At 33.6% G+C, this 19,049-nt stretch overlaps 1 protein-coding gene across 7 annotated transcripts in view; it reads left to right on the forward strand.

The window, feature by feature from the left end:
• Positions 1 to 19,049, forward strand: part of LOC118193483 (uncharacterized) — a 180,881-nt gene that overhangs the window by 32,809 nt on the left and 129,023 nt on the right. For all 7 annotated transcript variants that reach the window (XR_004758921.2, XR_004758920.2, XM_085812562.1 and 4 more), the window contains exons 6-8: positions 7,075 to 7,193; positions 14,497 to 14,555; positions 14,736 to 14,788. Coding sequence is in view for 5 of the 7 variants with exons in the window: in XM_085812562.1 (XP_085668688.1) it covers positions 7,075 to 7,193; positions 14,497 to 14,555; positions 14,736 to 14,788 (231 nt within the window). In the remaining 2 variants the exon portion in view is untranslated. The remainder of the gene's footprint in view (positions 1 to 7,074; positions 7,194 to 14,496; positions 14,556 to 14,735; positions 14,789 to 19,049) is intronic.

Raw genomic sequence — 19,049 nt, forward strand, 5'->3', positions numbered from 1 at the left:
CATCCAAAATCTAAGAATAAAAAGTAACAGTTCAACTTCTAATTAATATTTCTAAAATCTTCTGCTTCAGAGCATGCATCAGATTATATGAAACATGCATAGAAAGTATCATTTAGTTTTATTCATAAAATTGGGAGTTATGGTTGTTACCATTGGCAATATTTACTGAAAAACACATTTTTCAGAAAACAAGTTTAAAGTTTTCATGAAACAATTTCTTAGTGAAAAATGTATCCCTGATAATTAAAATCCCCTTCTTTTTAATTGACACCTTGTTTGTATTTTCGCAAACATTGCGCTTTTTCTTTCGAACAAAGCGTAATTTTTTTTCTTTGGATTTTTGTAAAACTTGCGGAATGGCGCCAAGAGTCATGATTTTGCACTTTATCAAGTTTTAGAATTCCCTGCACAGTGTAAATTTCAGAACACACAGCTAACCTTGAAAATGCTTCAAGCAAACCTATAAATCCATCATTAAATAACATTAAATGACAACACTTGTTATTTAATGTTATTTAATGATTGCTTAATTATTAATGTTCGCGAGGAACAATTTGCAATAAAATGCCATTAAAACGTTCTTTGATATTTTGAGTTTTGCCATGTATGCACTTTTTAATAACTCTTGTTTATGTAGTCAACTCCATGTATGTGTAGGTTTAATTAAACTAAAAATATATGTTGATATACCAGAGGGTTTTGGCTGATTTTTTTCTTTTCTGCAATCGCACATTGATAGTTGCACCAACTCGTTGATTGAGGAGGGCATTGGCTTCGAAGAAGAGCTACAATGGAACAAGCAGCTAGTACAGCCTGCTGCATCTCAATTAAGTTTCCAACATTTACTTCTAATTGCAATCCCTAATTCTGTAGTTTATCAATAAAAGAACCAATCAGTTTACCTTTCCCTTTCAATCCAGGAGTGGAGTTTTTTTTTCGTAGTCCACTACTAACCCTTTTCTGTACATGTCCAATGCATTGCAGTTTCTTAACCGAATCTTTACCATATATATTTTTCACAATTTAAAACCCCTTAGAATCTCCATCCTCATAATACTCCGTGTACTTCAGCTTTCGTAATTTAATAGATCATTCAAAAAGCGAATAAACACCAACTGCTTCCATACCCGAAGCTGCTTCTTTATAATTTGCAGAATAATTATGTTACGCTATATATATTATGAACTATATGTCGTGCTGAAGATTGCATTTCATTTTGTTTAGTTTGTTGCAAATGATGCAAAAATGTGACATAGCTTTCAAATCAAGACTGTCAACGCTAATCGACAAAGCAGTAACACATCCATTCTACGTCGAATACCCTCTGCGCCAAATTAAATACGAAAGTAAGGGAAAAAACTACCGCCACATTCTTAAAATGTATTACAAAATATCTAAACTTAGTACGATGGTTTATAATTAACAAAATCTTGATGATAAATAAAGTTTCTAAATAAGTATGTCTATTTAAATGCTCACTTCCGGTCCAGAATATTGGAACTTCCGGTTGATTCCGTTACAGAAAAATGCTTATAACTTCAGTTCTAATTAACATATCAACAAGCAAAAACTTGTATTTGATAGCTAAAGATGTATTCTTCAAGATAATGTAATAAAGTAAAAATCGAAATTTTGTCCGAAAATCGTCTTTTGTACGAGGTCGGATACTTTAATGAATATGTATTAAAAGAGAACAAATTTTGAGCCGCTTTGTGAAAATTTATCTAACGTATGAGAAAAACTATTCATATTGATTTTAGAACCAAATTTCACAATTTCAATTTTTACGTTATTTTCTTCCTTCACGTTCGTACGGGGTTCGTAGATATGGAGTGAATAACGACGACACTTGATGAAGTATCGAAACGCTCTTTATTTACCAATATTTAATCAGATAGTTCCAAAATCACTTTTACAGTCGTTGACGAAATATTATAAACACGCCGACACGTTCAGCGACACAGCCTTCACACTGTCAGGCAATAACGGTGGAGACAGCTTCCCTGCAAAGCACCCGAGTACAGCTCCCAACTCTGCTCGGTCGTTCTCGGAACTCCACGTACGCTACAACTCGCGATGCACTCGACGATACATAAGAGTATAGCTCTCGACTCAGCACAGTCTAAGACAAAACTCGATGATGCACTAATTCGCGATGCACTAGAAGACTCTCTTGATGCCCTCGACGACCAACTTGGCGCTAGACTTCGAGAGACTCGCTCAACGACTATCAGCTCTCTAGACGAGGCACACACATTCGCCCTCTCAACGAGGCACACTAACTGATTGCGGACCAGCAGGGTTTATATAGCTTTCGGCTTGTGTTCGAGAACTTTCTGGGCTAAACTAGTAAGAATTCGTTCTAGAAGGTTCTCCATCCGTCCATGGCATATCGCCAATTTTGTCGCCAAATGGGCGATTTCTCGCCATATGTGGCAACCATGCCTTCCTTTGCTGTTTATGGCAACCCTAAAACTGCTTTGCAAGGAAGCTACCTCACCTCGCCTGACATTTCGCAACAATATTCATTTTAGAAACAAATTTCACAATTTCAATTTTCCTCTTATTGTGTGCGAAATTTCAAAAGTAATTCACAGTAAATATTTTGTAAGAGGACTCGTTATAAAATACATATAACCCGCAAAAGTTATTCCACATTGATGAGCTATGGGGCAGTGGGAAATTCGTTTTTTACCAAACATTTTAACAGCAAAATGATACGATTTTGGGAAGCGAGATTTTTCATTGGGTAGTTTTTCTTTTAATTTTTTCCTTTCTAACTGCAACTTATGTTAGAGCACATTGATTTTAAATTACATGAAGCTTCAGTGAGTCTTCAGAAACACATACGTTTATAGAAAACTGAAGTAAAGTAAGTTGTAGAGACGCTAGGTTATTTCGAAGCAGAAGACATGAAAAATGAGCAATGCCCTCGCCGGGACTGGAACCACGGACCTCTCAAACACGTGTCGAGTGTGCTGGCCGTAACACCACAAAAATATACTAAGAAAGCGGGAGAAATACCTTATAAACCCCCCTTTTAAAGAGCGACTGAGGATCAGGAGACTCAATCGCCAAAACCCGGCGGTGGAGAATCATCACCCACCACCTTTTAGTTTCGGGCGCCACTGTAGAGACATTAGGTATTTCTAAAAGCAGGAGAGATAAGAAATGAGCAATGCTCTTCCTCGGACTGGAACCACGGACCTCTCGAATACGCGCCGAGTATGCTGACCACTACACTACACTCCCGCTACGAAAGCGGGAGAAATATCTTATAAAGTAAATTAAAAGTAAGTGAATGAAAAAGTGAAGATAAGTAAAAATTATGAGTTCTCTATTTCCCATACTCTTATATATTAACCTAAATCAAACAATTATCCATTTTTATTCTAAGATCATTCAAAGTTTATTGATATTCATTATGCAAGCATAAAAAGTTGAAAGTATATTCGCATTTATATACATAAATATAAAAGTACTTTTTTTTTCTTTTCAAGGTTTAACAGTTGTGTTTGTCAAAATATAAACATAGAAAAGGACAAAAATTGGCGCCTCTAATTTTAACCCCCCTGCCCCCCCAAAAAAATCTCCATATTCACATTTATACCAAATCATTAAATGTTTTATGCGGAAATATCTAAAAATAAATAAATAAAGCTTTACTTTAAATATTTTTATATTAGCTTTTGTTAACATGTAACTTAGTGTGCGCTTTCCATCTAACATGATGCTGAGTTTCAAAACTAAAAAACTCCTAGTCGAAGTATAAGGTATTTCTCCCACTTCCCTAGCGTGCCTTCGGGGTGTAACGGTAGCACGCTGGGCCAGTATTCCAGAGGTCCGTGGTTCGATTCCGGAGAAGGCGGTTGCATATTTTTCATCTTTTCTACTTCCAATTAACCGATTGACTCTACAAGTGACGCCCGAACTAAAAGGGTTGTGGATTATGATTCTCCGCACCCGGGATCCCGTAAAACCCTAGTCGCCCTTTAAAAAGAGGAGTATATAAGGTATTTCTCCCACTTTTCCTAGTGTCCTTCGTGGTGTAGTGGTTCTGCACGCTGGGCCGGTATTCCAGAGGTCCGTGGTTCGATTCCCGGCGAAGGCGTTTGCTATTTTTCATCTTTTCTGCCTCAAAAAAAAAAAAAAAAAAAAAAAAAAACCTAATGACTCTACAGAAGGAGGGGAAAACTTCGTAAATCCTCAAAGAATTTCTTCAAAAATTCGTAAAATTACCAATTCCTTAACAGATAGTATTCAAGCAGAAGTTGAACTTTTCACCTCTTTTTCATGGTTTTGAATCGCAATCAATCAGCTTTCCAACCGAGAAATTACACCTTATCTAAATGCGAACAGGATTCACTTACTACTGACTAATGAAACGCATCTTAAAAAAAAAAAAAAAAAAAAAAAAAAAAAGTTAAAATTCGAAGTCATGATTCTAAAATTCTCAAAGTTAAAAGAAGTTAAAAGAAGACAGGGGTTAAAGAGTTAAAAGAAGGCACAATAGCGGCGGTTGTACTGCCCTAGTAGTCAAAACCCATGCAGAATTAAAACGCTTTCATCCGTTGGATTAAACCAAACAGCTACCAAGATTTTTTAGGGTAACAAAATCCTATTGTTTTTATTTCCGTGTACAGCTGTCCGTGAAATGCTATTAGCTTTTGATGATGATTCAAGCAAACTGCACTATTTTCAAATGCAAAGAAAATGGAATTTATTCTGTGAATATCGGTCGTCAAGCTTTCTCTTGATGTGTAAGTAAAAAACTGAAGAAAACTGAAGTAAAGTAAGTTGTAGAGACATTAGGTTATTTCGAAGCAGGAAACATGAAAAATGAGCAATGTCATCTCCGGAACTCAGACATGTGGAAATAAAGGTGCATTATATTACTCAATGTCCCTTAACAAAGTCAACTCATATTAAATTGCCTAATTCAAATATCAATGCCTTCCTCCGTTTTGCAATTACCAACAAACATTTAGAAAATACAATCAAATATCTATCTTCAATAGGCAAAAATTTATGATGATGTTATGTGAGCACTAATGTAATTAATGTCAAAATTCATTTTTGAAGCTGCAATTCATCTAAAATTTTTATTATCTAATTATCTTAAAAACAAACCTTGCAATAATAATGATATAGTAAAAAATGGAAAAAGAAGAGGAAGAAGATACAGATTCATATAATAAACTTTATCTCAAGGAACTATTATTGAACTGTTATAAATTATGACTGTTAGCCTACTATTATTATACCTATTGTAACTACTATAATTATATCTAATAGATACATCAATTAAAATATCGACATACTATTTATACTGTTATATTATGTTATATTATGTGTTATAAGTACTATTTTGAATATTACTTTAAAAATAAACCGAAGTGTAGTGGGACTATACCTACATTACTTATAGTAAACATTGGGTGTCCCACTACATTTACACCTGAACCTGAACCTGTAATGTAAGTAAAGTAAAAATAAGTGAATAGAAAAGTGAAGATTATCAGTTCTCCACCAATTACCAGTAGTAATTAGTTCTTCTTCAATAACTTATACTTAAGGTACTTTACTTTTGCTTAAAAAACACAGAATTATCGTTACAGGTGTTTACACACAGGCACAGCATTATTATTACATGTGTCACTATTACAGTTATTGTTCTAATCCACGAATTTCAACATGCCGAAGATTCTATTTGAGACAGCTTTTGTTTTCGATATCCAATTCAAACACGAATCATAACTCAAAACAAGTCTTTAATGACTATTTATTTACGTACATCTGTTATATTACATTATTTATATAATTCAAGATTAATTTTAAATCAAAAGATGGGAATAATTTCTCCATTCGAATCAAATTCTATTAAGAGAAGCCGAGCCGCTCACTTCAAAGTTTATTTTGCTTCTCCCCGTTGCCACTGGCAGAAGCGAAACTTTCGCTCGTATAGCACTCCAGTTACAACACAGGTGTTAAAACACAAAATTATTATTACAGAGAAATTCTTCTTTTCTACTTGTTTTAGAAATACAACATTTTATTTTCAGTACTCTGAATTTTAGTCAGTAGATGCCGTTAGATAATAATCTTAATGGAAGTTAACAATCTGAAATGCATTGACGAAAAATGTAATTTTTCTTGCTTTCAACATCTCAGTTCTCTACAAATTTCATTTTATAGTTTCCATTGAAGTATTTAGAAACATAGCTCAGTATCCGGGAGAAAAAAAGAATCTGAAAAGACTTTCCTTTTATTATTATCATTATTTTAAAATAAAATTTATGGATCATTTCTTGCAACAGAGTGTCAAAACGAAAAACAAAACTTAATGCATGATCTAATTCAGAAGTCAAACAACAAAAATCAGCGTTATATTTTCAAAATTTCCACAGGATTAGTTTCGATGGTTTTACCGAACCACCATCCTCAGCTGCAAAACCGCAAATGAACAAGATAGGAAATAATGATTAGATAAGATAAGAAAGCCTGTGTAAGAATAAGCAAGTGGCGCCATCTGTTGATGAAACCAGAACTAAAACATAATTTCTTTAAAGGCCGAAGGCAAAGATGGATTGGAATTAGGATCGTTAACTAGAACAGAAAGATTTAATGATCCTAATTCCAATCCATCTTTGCCTTCGGCCTTTAAAGAAATTATGTGTTAATTCTGGTTTCATCAACAGATGGCGCCACTTGCTTATTCTTGTCCAGGCTTTCTTATCTTATCTAATCATTATTTCCTATCTTGTTCATTTGCGATTTCGCAGCTGAGGATGGTTGTTCGGTAAAACCATCAAAACTAGTCCTGTGAAAATTTTGAAAATATAACGCTGATTTTTGTTGTTTGGTTTCTGAATTAGTACTTGTTCGGCGTGTTATTGTGTCTGAATTAATGCATAATCGTTAAGACAGTTTGAAGAACTGTTTGCCTCCAACTACCATCATTCTACTTCAGACATCTGTAATCATTATAATATTTCAATTTTTGATTAAAATACCTTAAATAAAAATTGAAAATTATCTAACATTATATTGTGTCAATTATTTGTATTCATTTAGACTCAAACGTGCACTGAATTTTTACGTGCAAACTGGAATCCTACATGGAACTGTGACGGTTGATGGAGAAAAAGATGAACACGAGTTGTACTTATTTGGACAGAGAGTAAGATATTTAGGTAATAATTTAATTTCACTTTCATTGTCGTCTATTTTGTGCGGACATAAGCACAGTCAAAAATGCATCTGAAATAAATTCAATGATTTTAAAAACTTGCAATCCTGTATAAGCAGAAACTTATGTAATAAATCAAGCAGGAATTAAAATCTGAAAGGATTCAAATTCTAACGGCCGCCCAAAAGGGTTTGTTAAGGTTTTGTACGTTTCTCACTGAACTCGCACTTTACCAGTCTGCTGTTGCACTTTCTCCTACTAACCCACTTCTTCCCCCCCCTTTATTATTATTATTTATCATTAAGCATTATTTTCTTCCCACTTATGCCATATACAATTCAACAGCAAAATTTCAAAACATTTAAAAGCAACATAGAAGCATGTCTTAGAATTCCCGATGCAGTGTTAAGCATTGAAATACATTTTTTTTATATTTTTCAGTCTTTTTCAGTTCATCATATCAATACTCAGTTTTAGACTTTATTAGCCCAAAGTAGCGTTAGCCCAGAAGGGCTATTAGTCTGGAAACACCATTTTGCATCACTTTTTAAATTGTTGCTACCAAATATTATCGGTCTGTATTATATTTAAAGGCATTAAATAATATAGTTATGTATGTTTCTCGCATTGTGAGGGGGAGTTAAAAAAAACGACGAAACCTAGAGCTATTAGATTTTGAATACGATAATCTTCCACCAGAACGGATTAGTTTTATTATTTATTTCATATTTTGTAAAACCTTAATGAATATTTTGATTAAAAATAAAAATGAAAATTAATTTAATGAAAATGAAATCATGAAAATTAATGAAAATTTTGATTATTTATCTCCAGACTGTCTATCGGAAATTCTACTAAAGATATGCTGTTTTTAAATATGTGATATTGCTGTTGAACTGTGGTTTATGTGGTTTAAGTGCGAAGAACATGATATTTAATAAATAAAGGTAACACACAAAACGTTAAAAAAAAATCGTTTGGCCGCTAGCGAAAAGCTTTCAAATTTTTTCATTTTTATTTTGTGTGTGAAATTTATTAATTAAATATCATGTTCTTCGCACTTATCCCGCAAACAATTCAATTCAACAGAAAAATGACAAAATATTTAAAAACAGCATATTTTTAGAATTTCCGATTAGTCTCGCGCGCTGGAGATAAAAATTCTTTATTCCGCGCAGTGTCGCCACTGGTCGGCTTCAGATCGTTGTATTTGTTAATCAGAAATTCATTAAAGTTTTACAAAATCTGAAATCTGAAAGTCAAAATTCGGGGATCGAGGTGCACATGTTCGGATAGAGGAGTACGTTATTCAAAACTGGATGGCTCTAGGTACTGTTTTTCTTTCACAATTTGAGGAAAATACATACAAACATGCATAATCTTCATTATTAGCCCAAAAGGGCTGTTAGTCTCAAAAGAGAATTTTGAGTCGAAACTTTAAATGTCCGAATCTCTTTTCAAATTGTTGCCACCGAATACTATCGCTCTGCATTACATTAAAAAATAATAAAGAAAAATTTGCATGAATGTATGTATGTTTCTCGCATTTTAAAAAAATCTGATGTGTACACCACATGACTTCCTTGTACGGAATATTAAATTATACGCATTTTGTCTTGCATTTTATTTAAACTTATTAGATTGAATTAAACCTACTTCGCCGACAGCGCATAAACCACAATAGAATAAATGCATTCTTTAAAATTCACTTTGTTTACCATTAGCGACACTCTGGCGCTTAACACTATTATATTTCATTCATATTATAACTCAGAATGCACAAAATGTATATCATTTAAAGAATTATCTAATCGTTGCCACATGTTCTATTCAAATACTATAATAAAGCTAGAACGATGTATAAAAGAAATTAAGCAAACAAAAGAAAAAGGAAACAGTTTTTCACAGACGAATGAGTAATTCTCATTTAATTAATTCAATTCCACTTCGCGAGAAGGCAAAAATACATAAAAACTCAAAATATCTGCATTAAAAATTACGAAGTAAATCTCAAACGCTTATTTCCTCGAAAACATTCCAGAAAGAATTAACCATGATTTAATTGGCAATAATAAATGAATGCATTATCTTTGTTGTTGCGAAGCTAAGTTTCTCTAGATTGGCAACAAATCCACTAGTCTCCTGTTTCAAATGTCAACATCAATGGCCGCCATTAAAAACAGGCTTAGCGGCAATTAAACAACTTTAAAATTGCTGATAATTCTAAAAATATTGCACACAGATTTACTAAATGCATAAAATCCTTAACCGGAAGATGAAAACAACATAATTCAATCATTTTTAAAGCAAAACATGTACAATTTACAAACATATAAGAGTAAAGAAACTGAGATCACTGAGCCGGGTAATAGAGTGGATATCTATATAAATATATTTATATACGTTTGGTGCGGCCGATTGCAACCGAAATACGAGGTGCACATCTAAATGTATAGCAGTCCTATATACAAAATTTCAACGTTCTGAGGCTACTCGTTTTTGAGTTATGCGAGATACGTACGTACGCACGTACGTACATACGTTCGTACAGACGCCACGAAAAATTCTGTTCAGAATTCATTTTAAAGCAGTTTTATAATTTTTTTGAAGGAAAAGAGTATTTTATTCTGTCTTTACGTACAGATATCAAGCAAAAACATCGTTAAATTGGATTCGATAGCGGTCAAAGTGGATATTTTCGTTGAAATATGCTGCCTGAAACTTTTCGCGATTACAATACTTCCTTTATACTTCGTACAAGGAAGTAAAAACAACGGTACCTAGAGTCATCACATTCTTAATAACAGAGTCCTCCACCCGAACATGGACCCCTGGAAGCTCGGATTTGGAACTTCGAATTTGTTTCATAGTCTATTTCATATTTTGTAAAAATTTAACGAATTTTTGAGTCAACTACTCAGCAATATCAAAGCAAGCCGTGCCAATACTGTAGGGAATAAAGCAATCTATCTCTGACGAGGGAGACTTTCTACCGGAAATATTACTATCATTAATAACTATGTATTTTGAAGATAGTTGAATAGAAACCATAGCATTTAAGATGATGATTTGTTAACTAAGTGCTTAAAAGTAATAGGGTAGTACTCGATCAGGAACTATTAACCTCATCAGGTATGAAGCAAATTATCGCTGTGTCTAAAAAATTTACAAAGTTAATTAATGGTTTTTAGTCCATGGCTTGGAATGTTTTTTCAATGGTTAAACCTTTTTTACTATCAGAAATGAGAATGTCAGTGCACGTTCTTGTGCTAACAAAATCAACCACAATTCGTGGGGATGCAACTAAAGGAATAGTAAATTTCAGTTTTAAACGCAAGCTAATTAAGGGCTACATGATTAAAATTTAGTCTAAGCTGGTTAAATAACTCTAACCGACACATCAAATTCTTATGTCGGCAGTGATGACGCGATGTCGACTAATTACAAACTTATCGGAGCTGGCAGGTCTAACTCTAACGTGACCGTGAAAGGCAGAAATAGATGTCTTACAATTTAAACACTTTAGCTTAAATATTACCTAACTGAATTTACATTCTGGTGAGCAAACGGAAAGAAGAAGTTATAGTAAAGGCTGAAATGATAAATAACTGGTGAGTTTCAAATAATAATAACCTTATAAAATTCGTTAATTTTTTTCCACGTTGTTGCAGCGGTCTATAAAAAAGTGAAAGGAGTACACACTCTTAAGCACTTTAAAGCTGTTAAAAAAGTATTGAAACTTTTTACCGGTATTAACCATCCAAGTATTTAAATAACTGAAAACGCATTTGAGAGAACGGAAGAGTAATAGATGTTATGCAGAAAAGAAGTAAATCAAAATGCTTCATATGTAAGATCAAATGTTGTTAAAACATGTCAGTGGTTTCAAAACTAACTAAACTAAGTCACTTCGAACAATTTATTAAGCGTAAATTGTGGCTTACATTCACGTATATTGAACTCCCCACATATTTGTACATACATTATTTGTTAGGCTGGTACACAGATAACAAGTTTGTAATAAAATAAGGCTGTATCTTCAAATTTGCGTTTCTTTAAAAACAAAACTTTTGTACTTAAATTATGTGAGACAATTTATAACGTTTCGTATTCTTTGGAAACATAAAATTCACGAAACGTCTGAAGACTTTACATGAATTATCAAGACTTTACATGAATTATCACTATGTCTTGTAAGAAACTGAGAAAGGTTGTAAAGAACTCTTTATTTAACTCAAACAAAAATTAACAGAAGGCACTATTCGTGCTTACAAAATACAGGCAGCAGTTATGGCTTAAATCAAAGATATTGAATTGGCTTAACTAAGTAAAGTAAGTTAGACTAACGGCTACACAATTAAAGTAATGCACAGGTTGGCTCTGACCTAAAGGTCGGCACGACAAGCCTAATGTCTAGAATAACGCAACTCCGCAGCAGGCAGAACACGCTCTAATTCCACCCTCTAAAACCTTCCTTTAAATAGTCTTTTTTCTACCTCATTTGAATATCATGCGAGCTAGAAACGTCTATTCTGGCATGAAAAAATTATAAACGAGTAGACTAGCAAGCTAATTAACATAAAATAACTGGCTAAAGTTTATTAACCAGTTATTTTCTGTTAATTAGCTAAGCTCTTAAACTGTCTAATAATATCCAAATATCAGCATTAGTAGATAAAAGTTCATTAAAAATACGGTCAAGCTAAAAGTTTCATTAAAAATACGGTCAAAAGAGTCTAAAAAAAATCTCTAAAATGAACTAAAATGTTATATATAATGTCAAAATGTATAAATATCATGTATGTAAAAATGTACAACATAAAAAAGTATAATAAATGTGCAACGTAAAAAATATATAACTGTTATGTACGTAAAATATAATGTTAATTGTATGTTAAATATAGTATGTTATAATGTAATATATTATGTTAAAATGTTTTAAGACGTCCAGACCGTAAATAAATTGCGATATGTTGAAAAAAAGACAAAAAGAAATAATGAATAACTATATATAAAAAACTGAAAGCTTTCAGATTTTATATTACTCCCAAAGAGGCGTTTTTGTGTGTTACCTTTACTTTTTAAATATCATGTTCTTCGCACTTAAACCATAAAATTCAATTTAACAGCAATATCCCAAAATATTCAAACGAGTTTATCTTTAGAATTTCCGATACAAAGTCTCGCGTGCTGGAGATAAAAATATCTTTTTTTATTTCCTTGTACGAAGTAAAAAGGAAGTATTGTAATCGCGAAAAGTTTCAGGCAGCATATTTCAACGAAAATATCCATTTTGACCACTATCGAATGCAATTTAACGATGTTTTTGCGTGATATCTGTACGTAAGTACAGAATGAAATAATCTTTTCCTTCAAAAAAATTATAAAAGAGCTTTAAAATTAATTCTGAAGAGAATTTTTCGTGGCGTCTGTACGAACGTATGTACGTACCTGCGTACGTACATATCTCGCATAACTCAAAAACGAGTAGCCTCAGAACGTTGAAATTTTGTATATAGGACTGCTATAACATGTAGATGTGCGCCTCGTATTTTGGTAGCAATCGGCCGCACCAAACGTATATAAATATATTTACATATATATCCACTCTGTTACCCGGCTCAGTGATCTCAGTTTCTTTACTCTTATATGTGTGTAAATTTTGCTTTAAAAATGATTGAATTATGTTGTTTTTATCTTCCGGTTAAGGATTTTATGCCTTTAGTAAATCTGTGTGCAAATATATTTAGAATTATCAGAAATTATAAAGTTGTTTAATTGCCGCTAAGCCTGTTTTTAATGGCTGCCATTGATGTTTACATTTGAAAGAGGAGACTAGTGGATTCGTTGCCAATCTAGAGAAACTTAGCTTCGCAACAAAGATAACGCATTCATTTATTATTGCGAATTAAATCATGCTTAATTCTTTCTGGGATTTTTTCGAGGAAATAAGTGTTTGAGATTTACTTTAATTTTTAATATAGATATTTTGAGTTTTTATGTATTTTTCCCTTCTTGCGAAATGAGAACTGAATTAATTAAATGAGAAATACTCAATCCTCTGTGAAAAACTGTTTCTTTTTTGTTTTGTTTACTTAATTTCTTTTATACATCATTCTAGCTTTATTATAGTATTTGAATAGAACATGTGGCAACGATTAGATGATTCTATTCTTTTAATGATATAAATTTTGTGCATTATGAGTTATAATATGAACGAAATATATACGTTAACTGTTATATAATTATTGGATTATATAACAGTTAACTTAGTTTCCGGTATATAATTATTATATAAGTTAACTGTTATATAATTATTAATACTGTTAAGTGAATCTAGCGCCAGAGTGTCGCTATGGTAAACAAATACTAGAGTGAATTTTAAAGAATGCATTTATCCTATTGTGGTTTATGCGCTGTCGGCGAAGTAGATTTAATTCAATCCAATAAGTTTAAATGAAATGCAAGAAAAAATGCGTATAATTTAATATTCCAATACAAGGAAGTCATGTGGTGTATACATCAAATTTTTTTTTACAGTGTTGCCATTGCTCGCTTTGACATCGTAGAGTTTGTTAATCAAAACTTCTTTAATGTTTGACAAAATATGGAATAGATAATAACAGAAGTTCCAAATTTGGGCTTCCAGATGGCGATATTCGAATGGAGGACTGCGTTATTCAAAATTTGATGTCTGTATGTACCGTTGTTTCTTCATAGGGCAAGAAACATACATACATTCATGCAGATTCTTCATTATTTAATTTCTTTATATTTAATGCAGGGTTTTAAAATTGTTGGCAACAATTTGAAAAGTGGACCGACGCAAAACGCCAAAACGAAATTAATAGCCTTTCTGGGCAAATTACAGCTTTGTGCTAATAAAAAAATATTTATGGAAAATACTTTAAAGGCAGAGTAAAAGATCTTAATTTTAAAAACTAATTTCATAACTGTAAGGCTAAAAAACGCTCAAGAAGAAAATAGTAACCGACAAACTGGCTCTTAAAAATAGAGTATAGGTGAATAATAAATATTAATAATTAGAATAATTATACTTTTAGACAATCTTTAAGAAAATCGATGTGGAAATGTAAACCATTTGCTGAAGTAATAGTCCAGGTCACCCACATAAATATAAAATTAAGTAATATACAATTGATAAATATGACTTTTTGTTAATTTCTGTAGTTGTCTGTAAATTCTGAAAACCATAAGGACGTATAAAAATTACATGAATAAAGTTTCAAAATGAAAATTAAAAAAAAGTTATCTCATACCAATATGCCGTTTTTTATTTATTTCAGGTGAAACTACCAGTTTTAAAGATGTACAAGTTGATCACATGCTGGGACATGTTCACCAAGTATTAATAATATTTTTTTAAATTATTATTTCATAATATTATTGCTAAAGCAATGTTTATGTTGTTAAATTATTTCATAACATTATTGTTAAAGCAACATGTATTAAGCCATATTTAAAAAATAAAACATAGTCGTAATAAATTATTAAGATTCTCTTAAAATTCTTTTCGTATTTCCAGAACGGATCGTATATTTATCTGGCGAAAGCCTCAATCGCTGAAGTTGCAAATGAGTGAGTATATATATTTTTTAGTGAGTATGCATAGCTATGAAGTCTTTCAAATTGATTCATACACTCATCGGGTGTTAATTACAACAGAATAAGAAACGTATCTATATGGGATGTACCAGCTTTTGTCCGGAATAAATAGGTTGGTGAAGAATCATAAATGTAGTCGTAGCTTAAATTATCAGACGATAAGTTTAAAAAACAAGATCCATTTATTATACTTCAGGGGAAATAGCAATTACAAAAATCTGATCTCCGGAGTAAATAAAAAAGAATTACTAATAACTTTTTGTATGAAGTTTACTGCATCGTGACATTTAAGAAAAAGCCCCGATATTCGTTTTGCGAGTTTTTTTATAGCCTCTGGAAAGGCGGAGCTTCCAAGAAATGACGTCAGCCAATCCAGTTCGCTTTAAATATTTCCAGAACATTCTATAACTGTACGTGTAGAAAAGGCGGGAAAAACTTGACTACGGGGCTGTGGAATTAATTCCACGTATTTTCAAATAAGAGACCGTCGCCATTAAAAATGAAAAGAACAGACAGTTAGAATTTTAAGTGTATTCTTGACTATGGAATTTTATTATTACATATATATACCGGGTGATTGTAATTAAACTTCCCCTATAAACACCATCCTACAGCGCAAACGGGTAAACAGAATGCAACGAAGTTTTGTATGTGGGTTATATAGAAAACGATGTACAGGAAATGAGAGTCAATATTCAAGTTTTTGAGTTTATAATATCAATTCTGTACTTTGTCCAAGAATTTTGAATACCATGCTTTGGTTTCTTTTACTTTATTATGACACTCAATGCTTATCTACCTCACGGGAGAACGTGTTTGTGGAGAACTTTCTAAGGGAAACTGTCTTGTATCCACGATACACATGAGAAAAACTACGGAAACACCCATGCAGCCAACCCGCTCGGTCAAAATACCAGTGATCAACGACTTTTTTTTAATTTTGCTCACCCCTCCTTTAAATGCTATGCGAACCGCGAAACAAAACACATAACAGGGTTACTTAAAGAATATATATTATCTTTATTGTTAGTTAAAATACCTAAAATTTATGAAAGAGATTTATTTTCGTGAGTAAACAAATAATTAAATAATAAATTTATTTTCATGTTTGGCATAGAATGCATACAGTATTGATGGATTTTCAATGCTTTCATATAATTTGCATTCCTGGCGATGTGAGATGGATTGCTATTAGAATGTTCTTTATCCATTATATTGTTACGGATTTGGTATTTACACTCATGTCCATAAATTAAGGATAATGCAAAATCAGGCAAAGGAAGAGTTAGAAGCAAAACAAATTTGACTTATTTGTAAAGCTTATTTATTAAACAAAAGGTAAAGAGAAAAAAAAGATGCTATATGTTTGATATTATTAAAAAAAATAGCGATTTTTCTCCCTGGAGCAAATTACAAAAAACACCTATTTACAAAAAACCAATATTACATGGTTGGTATGATTGTTAATACATTGTATGTCTCCCAGACGATGCAATACAGTCCGCACAACACCTAGGCATGCTGAGTATCAAATTATCGATCTGATCTTGGGGGATATTATACCACTCAAAACGCAATGCTCTCCGAAGTTCCGGTAGACATGTAGGAGGAGGTTGACGGGCTGCAACTCGTCGGCCAAGTATGTCCCATACGTGCTCTACTGGATTCAAGTCCGGTGAGAATGCTGGCCAGTCCATAGTGGTGATATCCTCCGATTGAAGGCATTCGCTTACGATGTTTGCACGGTGAGGACGGGCGTTGTCATCCATAAACACAAATTGTGCGCCCATGGCGCCCCGAAACAAACGTACATGTTGTTCCAGAATGACGTTCCGATAGATTTGGCTTGTCATGGTTCCAATTTGAACATGCAGGTCAGTTCTGGAACCCAGAATAATTCCACCCCAAACGAGCACTCCTGCACCACCGTAACGGTGTCGTTCAATGATGTTTTCTTGGTGGTAACGGGTACCTGGAGCTCTCCATATGAAAGTCCGGCGAGAATCAGACTGCAAGCTAAACCTGGACTCGTCGGAAAACATCACACAAGCCCACCGTTGCGGTGTCCACAATGCACGCTCTCTATTCCAGGCTAACCGCAGGCGACAGTGAGTTGCAGTAAGTGGAACGCATCTGACAGGTCTACGAGCATATAGACCCATCTGCCCTAAGCGTCTGTACACAGTCTGTCTTGAAATTGTCGTACCAGTGGCTGAAGAGAGCTGACGAGACAGGTCTGAGGCTGTGCTCCGCTTGTTTCTTTTGGCAGTAACTGCCAAATACCGGTCCTCATTCGGCGTTGTAACTGTGGGGCGACCTGTGCTGTAACATCTACTCACATTACCATCATCTTGGAATCGTTGCCAAAGCCTGGAGATGACACTCTGGGCAATTCCAAGTTCGTCTGATACTTCCAGTTGGGTATGTCCACATTCCAGACGGCCGATAATTCTACCACGTAAAAAATCATCCAAATGCGTCCTTTGTGTCATAACTATTCGGTTATTGCACTTAAATGCTTATAAAGCGCCTGCGAACAATTTTACTTCTTTGTCTGTATTACTTATATATCACTCTCTTACATTCCCGTCATTGTGACGTATCATCGGTGTCATCTGGTTACTTCCTGAAGTTTGCGTATGATTTTTGAAGATATCTGTAGTGATTTTACAGGTGATATATTTATTTTAGAGTTCGATTTCCGCGTGACTCCGAATTATCCTTAATTTATGGACATGAGTGTAAATAGCTAATGTTAGCAGAATTATAAATTAAATTGTTTTATTCCCCGTGCAGTGCAGCGCGTGACGAATATTAAGAGAAAGCTAAGCCGGAAAATTAGAAATACAAGAGCACATGCATTTAACACTTAATACATAAATACCTCATTTTTATTTCGAAAAATTGCTTGAACAGTCTCGTGCGTGATTTAAAAAGCTTATAAAAAGGAGGAAAACCTCTCAGTTAAGTTAACTTTATGCAGTGCCTATCTGGGTCACTGTGTACAAGACTTATAGACACAAACTACAGGTCTTTCAGAACAAAATACTCAGACAAATTGTTGACTCCCCATGGTTCGTACGTAACCTGCAGATACATAAAGAACTAAAAATAAGACCCATAGCTGATCAAATTCTCACCACGAGCCACAATTTCTATGCTGAAATAGAACTTTCTCAATATGAACATATCCGTAACCTGATAAATTATGATCCTACTATAGAAATTGCAGCAAAGCGCCCAAGAGGCATCTTCCATAACAGCAAATGGTGAAAATGTGTATATATTGTACATAGTACTATTATCTTTATTTTATCTTCATTGTGTCATTTTACAAGTGTCTTTGAAACATTATAGACTTATGGACATGATCCGTGTACCTGGATCTTCAAAGCAGTGATCTCATATTTGTCATTTTCGTAATCTTCTTATTGTTATATCAGAGACTTTGTAATATTGTGGACTTATGGACATGATCCGTGTACCTGGATCTTCAAAGCTCTGATTATTTATTGCTAGTGTAAAATGTTTTTCACCATTTGCTACTTCCCTCAAATACCGCCGTCCCTTTTGTCTACATTTAGATCGCGATATTAGTTTAATTATTCCAATCTGGACAACCTGTTTCAAAACTTGATAATTATTAATATATACAATATTTCTCATTGCACGCGTAAGCTGCTTTGCTCGGAGTCTGAAGTTGGGTGGGTGACCACCCACGTGACAGGCTCCTGGCAATCATCTCCCTCCACTCCACCTACATTTCACAAAATTTGACAAGCTTCGCCTAGTTGGCGCGGCGTAAATCGCCTTAATTAAAAACTTAAGTACCAACGCCTTAGGGCAATTTACCAACAGAGACGGTTAAAGAAGCGGTTGGCTACTAATTGCCGCCTAGCCGTTGATTCGATTTCGATTTCAGTTAAGTTAGTTGTTTTATGAGTTTTGTTTAGAAAACTGCTGTTGTTAACTGAAGTGAATTCGCGGTGAATGCGGACTAGCTTTCTCCATTTTGAATTAGTTCTCTCGAACGTTTTAAGCAGTTTAAAAGATAGCCACTCTGAGATATTGGGATATTGTACGAATACCTGAGGAAATTAACGAATTTTGTTTTATTTGTTGCGACAATAATAAGTTTTATTAATTTTTCATCCGACTTGCGCAATCAATTCATAACGAACCCGTACGTACGCAACAATATCTTGCATAAAATGGAAGTTTACCTCATGCGCAA

The sequence above is a fragment of the Stegodyphus dumicola genome, chromosome 3, assembly GCF_044657685.1.
Source record: "Stegodyphus dumicola isolate Sdum_Otavi_A_Nest chromosome 3, ASM4465768v1".
NCBI classification, from domain to species: domain Eukaryota; kingdom Metazoa; phylum Arthropoda; class Arachnida; order Araneae; family Eresidae; genus Stegodyphus; species Stegodyphus dumicola.